This window comes from Mus caroli, unplaced genomic scaffold, assembly GCF_978045245.1.
Source record: "Mus caroli unplaced genomic scaffold, Mus_caroli_1 scaffold_10, whole genome shotgun sequence".
Lineage (NCBI taxonomy): Eukaryota > Metazoa > Chordata > Mammalia > Rodentia > Muridae > Mus > Mus caroli.
In genome coordinates, this window is record NW_028227265.1 from 6356633 (window position 1) to 6370112 (window position 13480).

A 13480-nucleotide genomic window follows, 5' to 3' on the forward strand; every position below is an offset into this window, starting at 1 on the left:
ACATAAACAAAGGAGCCAGGTATGACAGCACACATTTGCACCCCCATCACTTAGAGGGTGACGTAAGAGGACCAGAAGTTCAAAATCATCCTGAGTTACATAAGTGGTTCAAAGCCAGCCTAGACTATATGAGACCGTGTCTCAGACACATGAGCCAGGCATCATGATGCACACCTTCAACCTGCATTTTAGAGGCAGAGGCAGGTGGACCTCTGAGTTCCAGGCCAGGCAAGGCTACACAGTGAGACCTTGCCCCACAAACAAACAAAAAACCAAACAAGTAAATAAAACTAAACAAAAGAGATAAGACTGGGGCTGGAGAGAGCTCACTTAGGGGGGACAAACACCCACACTTGCTTTTGCAAGCCTGAGGCCTGAGCTTGAATTCTCAGAACTCCTGCAAGAGCCAGATGCACAACCCAAGCTCTCTAATCCCAGTACTGCCGTGGGAAGTCAGGGAGTGGAGGCAGAAGAATCCCCCAAAGCTCTCAAGCCATCTAAGCTGGCTGAAAGGTTTGTGTGGTGGATGGATGCAGAATATACCCAAGAGGTGGGTGGTTAGGAAATGCAGCAACACAGACATGGGGAATGGATCCCAGTAGTAAAGAGAAGCTGGCCATACCCTGACAACGTCGACATGGAGGAACAGAACATTTATTAACACATAGCAGCAATAAAGAGCCGTCCCCACACAGAGTGGAGGCTCACTCGGGTGCTCACGTTTAACCTTAGTCTGGGGTGGGGGAATGCCCATTAGCTGTGGCTACATGTGAACATGGCTCTTAGCCAGGCCAGTGTTGCTATCTGTCAGTAAGCTTCAAGCCTGGCATCACCCAGGCCTTGGCCCATAGTGACCCCACTTAAGGGTGCTTGCAGTCTCACAGGTCAGAGGACTCTTTGCTGGCAGGGTACAACAACAGCTGAGTCCTAGGCTGTGTCTCACAGTTACGAGGAAATGTATCCTTCCAGGGCACAGCCATGCAAAATATGCTCAGTGCTACCATGAAGATGCTGCCTAGATGCAATAAAAGCCATGATGGGGCTCCCCTTGAATTCACACAGATCCCTTGAGTGCTGAAATTAAAGACATGCACCACCACGACTGGCTACAAGTGTTCTTAGCTGCTGAGCCATCTCTCCAGCCTTTCTTCCTTTCAACTTTTGATACAACCCAGGATCTCGTGCACACAAGGCAAGAACTCTACACTGAGCCAGTCACCAAGTCCTGTTAGGATTTTCTTCATGCCCCACCCCCGATCGCACCCCCCACCCTCCATCTTGAAACAGGGTTTCATGATGTAACTCTGGCTAGCCTGGAACTTGCTATGTTGACCAGGCTGGCCTCAAACTCAGCGTTCCACCTGCCTCTGTCTCCCAAGTACTGGGATTAAAGGTGTGCGCCACCATGCCCGGCCCTGCTAGGATTTTGTAATGACTCTCATATGAAATCAACGTTTACACTGTTTGTTTCTAAAACATAAACCTTTGCACATGTGACAACAGACCAGAGCATGTTAAAGCCCTTTCTCCAAGGCACCTGTGGCCAGGTGACCTCGTGGTAAGCAGAGGGAAAGAGGTGCTGGCCTGAGGCTCGCTTATATAAGCTTACAGCCTGTGCTGGGCTGGGGCCTCCATGACTAGGTCTCTCAGCCCCTTGGTGAGTTTCCCACGGGCAGCACAACGTCCCCTCAACTCCATCCTCCGCACGCCAAAGAACAGAAACTGCTCTTCCTGCGGAGACGACAAAGACTAGTTTCAGGGCGTCTGAAGGAGCCAGCATACACAGCTGTGAGCGCACAAAGAGACTTGTTAGTGCTGGGCCAACGTGACAAGCAAAGGGTTCCTCAGCCAACTCTTGGGGACAAACAGCTATTTTTATAGTAGTTCAGAGAAATCCAGCTCAGAAAACGTTCTGCTTTCTAGCGGACTCAAGACTCTTGAGAAAGGTGGCCCTGTCTTTAACTGTGTAAGGTAACAAACCTGTTGGCAGATTTTCAGTGTAACTGGTTGAGTATTAACGTTATGAAATCCATCGAAGCCCTTATTTAAATAAAATATCTCTTTGAGGTTCGGGGCAGGGGGCGGAAGAGCCACAGGAGAAGGTTCACTGGAGCCTCCTTCACGCCAAGGACGCCTGGCCAGTGTTCTGAGGGACGAAGGACACATGTTCAGTTTCACTGCACTAATCACAGAGCCGTAGCTGAGACAAGAAAGACCTCCATGCCAGGTCCCTGGGCTGGGTCCTCAGGATCCCTGAGTTTCCAGCAGCCCTCTGCTCTTCACAGGGACTTGACCCAGGTCTCCAAGGCATTTAATGCTCTGGAAACCTGACACTGAGCACTTCTGCGGTATGCGAAGCAGCTGTTGGGGTCTCTGTTGCTTGCCCGCCCTGTGGGCTCTGAATCAAAATGCTGATAGACAACTGGACAACAAAAGGGACAGAAACTAGGAGGGCTATGGGACAGCTCGAGCCTGCCCCCTTCCTCGTGGCCTCTCAGCCATGCACTCCGCTTCCTCATCGCTATCAGACCCATCCCTTGCTTATGGTAAACCTGTAGCAACTTCACAGTTCATGAAATAATGTGCACCAGCCCATCTGATAACACAAGAGCTAGGAGGTGAACTCTTCTATGCGTTGTGTGAGAGTAGCATACACTTACCCATGTGCATGTGTGCAAGTGTGTGCCGATGTATGAAGGACATCACGTGTCCTCCCACTCTCCACCTCTGTCCACCTCGAAGGACATGGTGTTTTGTATGCACTGCCTTGAAGGCCGCCATGTTAATGCTTCACCTGGCCTTAAGGACGCATCCCAGGTCTGGGCAGCGCTGGTAAACACCTTTTAACTCCAGCATTCAGGAGGCAGAGGCAGGCAAGTCCCTGGGAGTTGTAGGTCAGCCTGGTCTGTGTATCAAGTTCTAGGCCAGCTAGGGTTACACAGTGAGGCCTTGTCTCAAAACTAAAAGAAAAACCATAAACTGGGCATGGTAGCTCATGCTTTCAATCCCAGCACTCAAAGGCACAGGCAGGTGGAGCTCTGAGTTCAAGGCCATTCTGGTCTACAGAATGAATCCCAGGACAGCCAGGGCTACACAGAGATACCATGTCTCAAAAAAACCCCAAACTAGCAAACAAACAAACAAACAAAAACAAAACCATGAGGTTATAATTGGCAAATTTATTTTTAACTACAAAAATGTTCACAACAAATAAAATCAAACACAGAGAGAGGGAAAGAGAAAGGGATGGAGGGAGGGAGGGGGAGAGAGAGAGGGAGAGAGAGAGGGGGAGAAAGAGAGGGAGAAAGAGGGAAAAGGAGAGAGAAGGAAAAGAGGAGAGAGAGAGAGATGGTTCAGCTGGTAAATGCCCTTAGGCCAAGCCTGATGGTTTGAGTTTAACCCCCAAGACCCATACACTAAAGGGAGACCCAACTCCTTAAGAGTGGCCTTCTGACCACATGCCCATCATGGCATGTGCCCCTTTCCACACACAAATAAACCATATTAATCTAATTCTCAAAAACATCTTTTAAGGAATGAGTCTTCTAGAAATAGCTCAAGATAAAGTTCCCATCTCTCCCACTGGGCTTCTCCATTACAAAGAAAAGCAACACCACTGAGGTCTCCTTCAGAGCGTCTCACTTGGCCCCTCTAAAATACAAGAATCTCGACACTGTGCTCAATGCCCCCTCCAAGGGCAGAGAGACACACAACAGAGAAACTGAGGGACCACAGCCTGGAGGCCTCACTGCCAGCTGTCTACACTCAGTCCCAGCTTCCTTCTGAGCAGACCAGCCTACTGAACGTCACTGCAGATGAAGACAGAGCTGACCACGTGTGAGCCTTGGATTTACTTCCCAGTACAGAAAAGGAAAAGAGAGAGAAGCTGAATCCCTTACCCTTACTTATCTTACGTGCATGAAAGCTCTGCCTGCAATTATGTCATGTGTGTCTCCTGTGTGCCTGGGACCCACTGGTTACAAGGGCATCGGATGCCACAGAACTGGAGTCATGGATGCTTGTGAGCCATCGTGTAGATGCTGGAAACCAAGCCCAGGCCCTCTGTAAGGACAACAAGTGCTCTTAGCCACTGAGCCACCTCCAGCTCCCAAGGCTGATGGGTTTTGTTCCGTTTTGTTTCTGATGTGTTTGATTTAACCCTGGCTGTCCTGGAACTCACTCTGTAGACCAGGCTGGTATCAAACTCAGATTTGCCTGCCTCTCCTTCCCTAGTGCTGGGCTTAGAGGCCTGCACCACCACCACCATCGGGCTAAGCAGACTTTCTTTCTTTTTTCGTTTTTCAAGACAGGGTTTCTCTGTGCAGCCCTGGCTGTCCTGGAACTTACTCTGTAGACCAGGCTGGCCTTGAACTCAGAAATTCACCTGCCTCTGCCTCCCAAGTGCTGGGATTAAAGGCGTGTGCCACCACTGCCTGGCTAAGCAGACTTTCTTTTTTTTTTTTTTTTTTTTTTTAAGATTTATTTATTTATTATATATAAGTACACTGCAGCTGTCTTCAGACACTCCAGAAGAGGGCGCCAGATCTCGTTACGGATGGTTGTGAGCCACCATGTGGTTGCTGGGATTTGAACTCTGGACCTTTGGAAGAGCAGTCGGGTGCTCTTACCCACTGAGCCATCTCACCAGCCCAAAGCAGACTTTCTTTTTTTTTTTTTTTTTTTTGGTTTTTCGAGACAGGGTTTCTCTGTATAGCCCTGGCTGTCCTGGAACTCACTTTGTAGACCAGGCTGGCCTCGAACTCAGAAATCCGCCTGCCTCTGCCTCCCGAGTGCTGGGATTAAAGGCGTGCGCCACCACGCCCGGCTCAAAGCAGACTTTCTTAAAGGTAGCAAATTGATAGATAATTCTTTTTTTTTTTTTTTTTTTTTTTTTTGGTTTTTCGAGACAGGGTTTCTCTGTGTAGCCCTGGCTGTCCTGGCACTCACTTTGTAGACCAGGCTGGCCTCGAACTCAGAAATCCGCCTGCCTCTGCCTCCCGAGTGCTGGGATTAAAGGCGTGCGCCACCACGCCCGGCTGATAGATAATTCTTAAGGTGACTTGCTATTAGATCTTAACATCTAGATTATTCTCTGTGTAATGTCCTCATGAAGGCAGGAGTGGACAGCAATACACAATAGTGACTGAGGAAAAATAATACTCCTACCAGTGATGCCCTAGGAGCTAGAAGAGAAACCGTGACCTGATCCGTCCCTCTGACGAGGGTGAGAGTCTCTTCCTGTGCACACACAGTACACAGTGGCGCATGCTGAGCACTGACCGTCCATCTCAACCAGGAGCTGGTTGAGGGTCTGCTCCTCTTCCGTGTTGGAGAACCCAGACATGGAGGTGGAGCGCTTCTTTCCCACAGCATCGATCTCATCAATGTACACTATGCAAGGGGCCCTGGCTCGCGCCTCCTTGAAGAGGCTTCGCACTCGGGCAGCTCCCAGGCCTGCGGGAACACAGTGTCAAAAGATAGACAGATAAAGGAAATTAAAACCTATTTTTGGGTTACAGCCAGGCAAAATCTTCCACTAAAGTTGACTATATCTAAATGACTACTCTCTCAGATGAACCAGAAGTAGCCGGCATCTTGCCATCCTAGTTACCCAAGCCACAAGTGAAAGGGGAATCAAGGCATATAACCACCATGTTGATGTGGGCCAACGCTTATTCTGTGGTTTAAGACAGGTTTTTCTGTGTAGCCCTGGCTGTCCTGGAACTCACTCTGTAAACCAGGCTGGCCTTGAACTTGGAGATCTGCTTGTTTCTGTCTCCCAAGTGCTGGGTTAAAGGCGTGCGCCACCACTACTCTGCCTGGCCCAAAGCTTATTTTAACTTGGGCTGTCTGTCCTTCTCTGTTCCACTCAGCTCCTCTTGTTAGGGAGGGCTATATGGAAAGCCATCCCAGGCACTAGGCCAGCGAACCTGCCCACACATTCAGCCCATACCTACCTCCAATCACCTCCACAAATTCTGGGCCAGCCATTGCTAAAAAGGGCACCTGAGCCTCCGTGGCTACTGCCTTGGCCAACAGCGTCTTCCCACAGCCAGGGGGCCCCAGCAACAGGGCACCCTTTGGAACCTTGGCACCGAGCTGAAGGAAACGCTCTGGGCTCTAGGCAGGAATAGACATGCGACACTAAGGACTCAGCATTTAACGGAGAATGTTTAAGTGACTTACATGAAGAGTAGCCTATGATAGTCATGAACCAGCTATAGTTTCAGTGCGTCCAGAAAAAAGCAAAAAGCTTCATATGGCCACAGCTCCAAAAGAAAAGATGGTCCAATTGAAGTGGGCTTGACACTCTTCTCTTCTGATGGACGGACAGCTGTATCCTGGCACTGTTGATTTCCCAGGTACAGACACATACTTACAGTACCCATGAGAGGACAAAGTCACCCTTAGCCCATTCCATCCCACCCATAGGATTCCAGTCTCACAGTCAAAGTGTCTGCTCACCACAGCCTTCCTCCTTGGAGAGAAGACACGTCACCAGCACTCACCTCTCACTGGCGGAACGTACAAGTCTCACTCACCTTCAGATAGTCCACAAATTCTCGGACTTCCAGCTTGGCTTCATGCATTCCTGCTACATCTTGGAAGCTGACTCCTTTCCCTGTCTTCCCGTCCACAATGGTGAAACGTGCCATCTTAAGCTGATTCTGTGCAGAAAGAGTCAGGGAACGAAGCTCTGCATCCCTAGCAAACAGGGAAGCTGCTACCTGCCTGACCTGACACAAACCCCTACATCCATCCTGGGTACAACCGCTTCCTCTCACAGTCCAGGAGGACCAGCCTACAAGCCTACTCCCTCAGTTAGGATGCAGATCACAGACAGCTTCAAACACACAGGGGAAATCTTTGGTTTGTGTTGTTTATATTAGGAGGAAAGTCACGCAGCGATTTCTCTTTTATAAAATTCGAGCTGGAGAGATGGGTGGGTCAGTGGTTAAGGGCACTTGGTTTTCTTACAGAAGACTAGGTCACTTACTAACTAGGTCACTTACTAGCACCCACATAGAGACAGTTTTCTCATAGACGCTTGTCTTCCAGATGAATTCCAGGAGATATGACACTCTCTTTTGGCCTCTGTGGGCGCTGCATGCATGGGGTAACCATACATGCAGGCAAAACACTCACACACATAAAGTAAACTTCAAAAAGATAAATGAATAAAGACAAACTCTCGCCGGGCGTGGTGGCTCATGCCTTTAATCCTAGCAGGCAAGTAGACTTCTCTAAGTTCCTTCTAGCCTGGTCTATACAGAGTTCCAGGCCACCAGGGCAGCATAGTGAGATCTTGCCTTGAGAGAGAGGGAGAGAGAAGGAAAACACAAACCTCTCGTGGGGTAAGGAGCACAGCCCCGTGGCAGAGCATCCACCCAGCATGTACAAGGCAGCAGGGTTAATTACCAACACCACCCAAGAAGGGAAAGTATTCTTAGCTACGGAGACAGAAATATGCTTACACTCTGTGAAAACCCAGGCACTCCCGGGTGGGAAGGAACCTCCTAAGCCCCAGCCCAGGCCTGAGACATGGAGAAGCCCTGGGGTGAAAAGTACACTTTCTAAGATACAGCCCGAGGAGGAAGGGAGTTTTCCTATGTAATGGCTATACTTTAAGCAAAAAAAAAAAACAAAAAAAAACTTTTTTTTTTTTTTTTTTGGTTTTTTCGAGACAGGGTTTCTCTGTGTAGCCCTGCCTATCCTGGAACTCACTCTGTAGACCAGGCCTGCCTCTGCCTCTCAAGTGCTGGGATTAAAGGCACGCACCATCACTACCCGGCTCTTTAAGCAAATTTTAATGTTTCTCTTATTGGCTAATAAGAGAAACTAAGGAGAGAGAGAGGAAGAAAAAAAACAACCCAGCCCCACCTCCCAGCTCATCAGAGACACAGGACACAGTTCCCTATGCAGAGCGGGCTCAGTGGCCCCCATGTCACAAAGTGTAACACTGGCTATCCCACTCTCAGTCAGCCGAGCACGAGAGACAGCTGGTGGTCACGGCAGCCCCACCTCCCAGCTCATCAGAGCCACAGAACACAGCTCCCTATGCAGAGCGGGCTCAGTGGCCCCCATGTCAGAAAGTGTAACACTGCTTATCCCACTCTCCAGTCAGCCGAGCACGAGAGACAGCTGGTGGTCACGGCTTCTATCTAGCCACTGTAAAAAGCTCATTTTCCCCAGTTGGAAGTGGCACACGGCTTTAATCCCACTACTCTGGAAGCAGAGATAGGAGGATCTGCGTCTGAGGCACCCTGGGGACTTTCCATGGACTCTCGGGAAGGATTCAAGCTCTTACGCCAACACACAACTTACAAAAGCACTGAATCCGCCTTCCCTTCCGGTCATCCCCGCCAGTCTGAAAACATACCACAGGATGGCCAAGCCCACGGCTGTCATCCCCAGGGCGTAGAGGGCACTGGGTAAAAAGAAAAGGCAGTTATGGGATTGGAAGTCATTGTCAGGTAACTGATGGATCAGAGCCTTAGCAACCAGGACCTCTGGGTCTGAGGCCAAGGCAGAAAGCAGACATGCTTCCCTGTCCCACTGTGACTGACTTTCCTCTCCACACAGGTTGTCAAGTGTTTAGTTGAATGTACATTCTATTCTGCTATGTGACAATGCCCAACAAAGCAGGTTCTCCTATGGCCAACAGATCATATTTTGCCATTTCAACTGGTAAACCAAAAACAAAAAAGACATGACAGAATTAAGTTCTATAAAGAGGAGGACCACTGTGCCCTGGAACTGTGCCCTGCCCTGTACCTCCCTGTCACCTAACAATAAAGCAGACAGCCTCAGGGTGGGAGGTCTCAGCATCTGGGCTGTGCAGATTAGAGGAAGTCATTTTCAAAAGCATGCTTGCTAGATACTGGATCGCCACATCTCAGGTCATAAACCCACAGTAAACTCGCTTTAGACACAGGATTCCATCTTTGTTGCTTTAGTAACACCTATAGGTTTCGTGGACTCACACTATACCAAACAGTGTTAAGATGCCTCCGAAAGAATTTCTATTTACTATCAGCCTTTCTATCCCTTCTGTTCTGTTTTCCTCTGTAGAAAACAGCATCCCTAGTGTGCTTAGTTAAGAACTCCCACCAACAGCTAAAGACAGTACAAGTTCCACATCCCTGCACTCTCACACTGCCAGAAACTTCCCTGGGGACACAGTCAACCATCAGCGAGGGCAGCTCAAGACGTAATCTGGTCAGTGTGTCTCACTGCAAAGTCAAGCTGGGTCAGGTCAAGTCCAAGGAACAACTAACATACTTCCCAAAGAATCCTGTCCGCTTGTAGGACACGGGAATCCTGTCCTTGCTCTCAATGTTCAGTTCATCTTCGGCTGCTCGAAGCTTCTCTTCAAATTTGTCGATGTTTGCAACCTGCATCCGATACATCAGGGCCAGCCGCTGAGGGCCAAAAGGAGAGTGGGCAGAGAGAGGGTGACAGGTCAGCACTCAGCACTGGCACACTACGTGACAACAGTGGTCCAAAGAGGACATTTGGTAGACTGGACTTCCATGGCTAACAAGTTCTGTTCCTCAGGTACAGCCTAACCTCAGGAGATGCCTTTTCTGAGGGAAATGCTTTGCACTAAGTAACCCTTTGCCCTGCCACACGCGACTCCCCACAGGGACAGGCACCTGCAGAAGACAGGCCAATCTAGGTCACCAGTCTCAGGTTTCACTGTTTTTGTTTTGTTTTGTGATACAATAATCTGCTTGTGTAACCCAAGAGTGGCCTTGGATTCAAAATCCCCCTGAATGAACCACCCTGCCGCCGTTTCCAGTTTCTCTGTGTAGCCCTGGCTGGCCTGGAACTCACTCTGTAGACCAGGCTGGCCTCGAACTCAGAAATCCGCCTGCCTCTGCCTCTCAAGTGCTGAGATTAAAGGCGTGGCCACCACGCCTGGTGAGAGCGCAAGTTCTAATGCTCTTCCGGACTTGACTTGAGCCAACAACTGGTGATGGGTGCCAGCCCTATGGCCGCAGAGAAGTCTTCACACTGCCATGCTCAGGGTGAACTGGTGCAGGCGCCAGCCAGGAGGCAGTTACGTATCTCAGCCGCCGTTTGCCTTGCCTCCCTCTGCCCGGTAGATGAGCACGGGGCAGTCATACTTTCAGGATTCCCTTACTGACCCTAGATGTTTGACCTGGCTTTCCCCAAATGTCGAGCCATTCTAACACCCACACAAGGGCTGAACTGACGCTCTTAACTACGCCAGACTCAAGAACAAAGTGTCTCTATCCAAACCCTAATTATCCATCTGCAGTGCTCTTGGACCCCTGGGCCTGTCTCCCCCAGGCCCCCAGCAAAGCAGAGCGCTCTGTGCACCTCTGCTCAACCTTGGAGGAGGTGCTTCTCTCGCTGTTCCTTCATCTCTGTGGCTACTGGATTCAGCTCGTGTGACTGTGTGTGCTGATCCCATGTCCCCAATTCTTCTAAATTATCAGCACAGAGTGACCGACCAGATGACATTCACGCCACCCACATGCAGGTAAGAAGAATCACAAGTTGTTCTTTTGGGGTACAGAACATGTCTGTTGAAAGAAAATACACTATGCTGGAAGAACAGGCTCATTCCAGTCAGTAGATACTGCCTGTGTCTGCAGTGTGGTGTGGCTACATGAGCATGTAAGACCGGGGTGACCTCTCAGTACATTCTCCTGCACCCAACCTCAAATAAAACATGAGTAGGAGATAAAAGAAAAAAAATCCAGGGTCCACTGGCTAAGTGTGATAGCACATAGCTTTAGTGTCAGAACTTGGGAGGCAGAGACAGCCTATTTTACATAGAAAGGTTCAGGCCAGCCAGAGATACAAATATTTAAGGCCCTGGCTTTAAAAAACAAAAGCTAAACAAAAAACAGAGTCCTAGTGAATCCTATACTCAAATAGTTTCAAGGCTCACTCAGAAATAACCAGGAAAGATGGACAAGAATCCTATCTTTTATTGTATTTGAGACAACAGCTTTGCAAGTGGGCTTTCAGGACTTAGTAATGGTTATGGCACTGGGGGGAGACATAAGAGGCTCACTCACTCTAGGAACATAAACAGAGTATGGTGAGACTCACCTTCACTTTGGCTGTCCTCTGAAGTCACTCTCCACAGCTTCAACTGACTACTCCCACCCTGGGGGGTGGGGCACTTCCTGCCAGATCTGAATCCTTCCCCTATCCCATACTCCTCCAGGGCTCACAGCCTGCTATGAGCACAACCCCTAACTGCCTTACTGTTCTGAGTTCTAGCCCCTCCCCAGTGTGTGTGTGTGTCCCTCATAGCCCTCAAAGGGCAGAGCTGACTGTGGGGTCAGCAGGCCTCAGACTGACAGCTCATCATCTATTTTGCATCCATCCCTACTGACCATCCCCTTAAGAACTATGTCTCAAACTGCTTACAGCAGCTCCTTGCCACCTCAGCTCTCCCAGACCCTCGGGACGTGAGACAAAGCTCCTTCCTTCTGACTTCCCTGCCAGCCCTGCACATGCCCAGATTAGCCCAGCACCACTTCAGGGCTGCAGTGGTCTCATTTCCTTACCCCAAATATCAGGCAGCTACTGTTTGGAATCAATCCTCACTTATTTCCATCTCTCCCACGCTGAGCCGCCATCAGAGCTGTCTTTCCTGCCAGGCAATCCTCTGACTACCTTCCTGAAGGCCCAGCTTAACAGGCACAGCCCAGCCTGCCGTAAGCCCTGCTCTGTACACATCCTATTCAAGACAACCAGACAAGCCCACCTTGAAGGGCTGATTGAAAAGGGGACACTTGCTGGGCAGTGGTGGCACACACCTTTAATCCCAGCACTTGGGAGGCAGAGGCAGGCAGTTTTTTAGTTCGAGGCCAGTCTGGTCTACACAGTGAGTTACAGGACAGCAAGGGCTACATAGAGAAACCCTGTCTCAAAAACAAAACAAAACAAAACAAAAAATACCCAAAAAACAAAAAGAAGGAGGAGGAGGAGGAGGAAGAAGATGAGGAGGAAGAGGAGGAGGAGGAGGAGGAGGAGGAGGAGAAGAAGGAGAAGGAGAAGGAGAAGGAGAAGGAGAAGGAGAAGGAGAAGAAGAAGAAGAAGAAGAAGAAGAAGAAGAAGAAGAAGAAGAAGAAGAAGAAGAAGAAAAGGGGACACTCCCAATTTTCCCAGTCTTTCCAATGTATTCACCCCGACTCACAGGCCGCCCAAACACCACAGCTCCAGGATGCAGATAGACTTCCACCACATCACTCTCGGGCACCACCTGCACACGCTGCACCTCGCCTTTAGCCAGCATCTCGTTGACAAAGTCAGCCCAGGAAATACTGCCCCCACTTGTACTGAGGGAGTTCAGCAGGCTCATGACGAGAGCAATGATGAACAGGGTGCGCAGCCTCTCTCGGTACATCTGGTCTTCCCGCTCTTTTCGTCTCTTCTCTTCTGAAGGGAACATGGGGAGGAGAAGGCCATCATGAGTCAGGCACACACAGGCTCACTCGGGCTCACTCGGGCAGGCTCTCACTTCTCTCTCCCTCCTTAGGAATGCTCAGCACTGGAGGGAAGGGTCTATGTCCTAATGAATCCTGGGTAACTTGTTTTTTTTCAAGTTACCCTAGCCCTTGCATGGTGGTGCACACCTTTAATCCCAGCACTTGGAGACAGAGGCAAGATGATCTCTATGAGTTCAAAGCCACCCTGGTCTACACAGAGAGCTCCAGGACAGCCAGCAGTACACAGAGAGACCCCATTTTCACTCCACCGCCAAAGGAGAGATCCATTTGACAAATGCTACCCATGTGCTGTCTGCAGGTACTGGGACTTTATTCCCTGAAGTCACTTCCGAGGAAGTAGTGGTCCCACTGCTAATGGCATGTAATAACTTTTACAGTCAAAAGTCTTCCTAGGAACACCATGCTGTTGCCTTGTAGAGAAGGCTGCACTCCAAGTCCAGAAAAGTTGTAGGCACAGGCAGTGAAGTGCATGCTGTGCACTACAGACCAACACCACGCCTGCAGCATACGGGGGCTACAGACCAACACCACGCCTGCAGCATACGGGGGCTACAGACCAACACCACGCCTGCAGCACACGGGGGCTACAGACCAACACCACGCCTGCAGCATACGGGGCTACAGACCAACACCACGCCTGCAGCATACGGGGCTACAGACCAACACCACGCCTGCAGCACACGGGGGCTACAGACCAACACCACGCCTGCAGCACACGGGGGCTACAGACCAACACCACGCCTGCAGCATACGGGGCTACAGACCAACACCACGCCTGCAGCATACGGGGGCTACAGACCAACACCACGCCTGCAGCACACGGGGGCTACAGACCAACACCACGCCTGCAGCACACGGGGGCTACAGACCAACACCACGCCTGCAGCACACGGGGGCTACAGACCAACACCACGCCTGCAGCACACGGGGGCTACAGACCAACACCACGCCTGCAGCACACGGGGGCTACAGACCAACACCAC

At 50.2% G+C, this 13480-nt stretch overlaps 1 protein-coding gene across 3 annotated transcripts in view; it reads right to left on the reverse strand.

The window, feature by feature from the left end:
* Positions 1-13480, reverse strand: part of Spg7 (SPG7 matrix AAA peptidase subunit, paraplegin) — a 39242-nt gene that overhangs the window by 12629 nt on the left and 13133 nt on the right. For 2 of the 3 annotated variants that reach the window (XM_085843530.1, XM_085843528.1), the window contains exons 4-9: positions 12185-12426; positions 9283-9422; positions 8326-8428; positions 6543-6668; positions 5958-6120; positions 5281-5454 (exon numbers count right to left, since the gene is read on the reverse strand). In XM_085843530.1, coding sequence (XP_085699656.1) covers positions 5281-5454; positions 5958-6120; positions 6543-6668; positions 8326-8428; positions 9283-9422; positions 12185-12426 — 948 coding nt within the window. The remainder of the gene's footprint in view (positions 1-5280; positions 5455-5957; positions 6121-6542; positions 6669-8325; positions 8429-9282; positions 9423-12184; positions 12427-13480) is intronic. The other variant, XM_085843529.1, reaches the window with a different exon arrangement.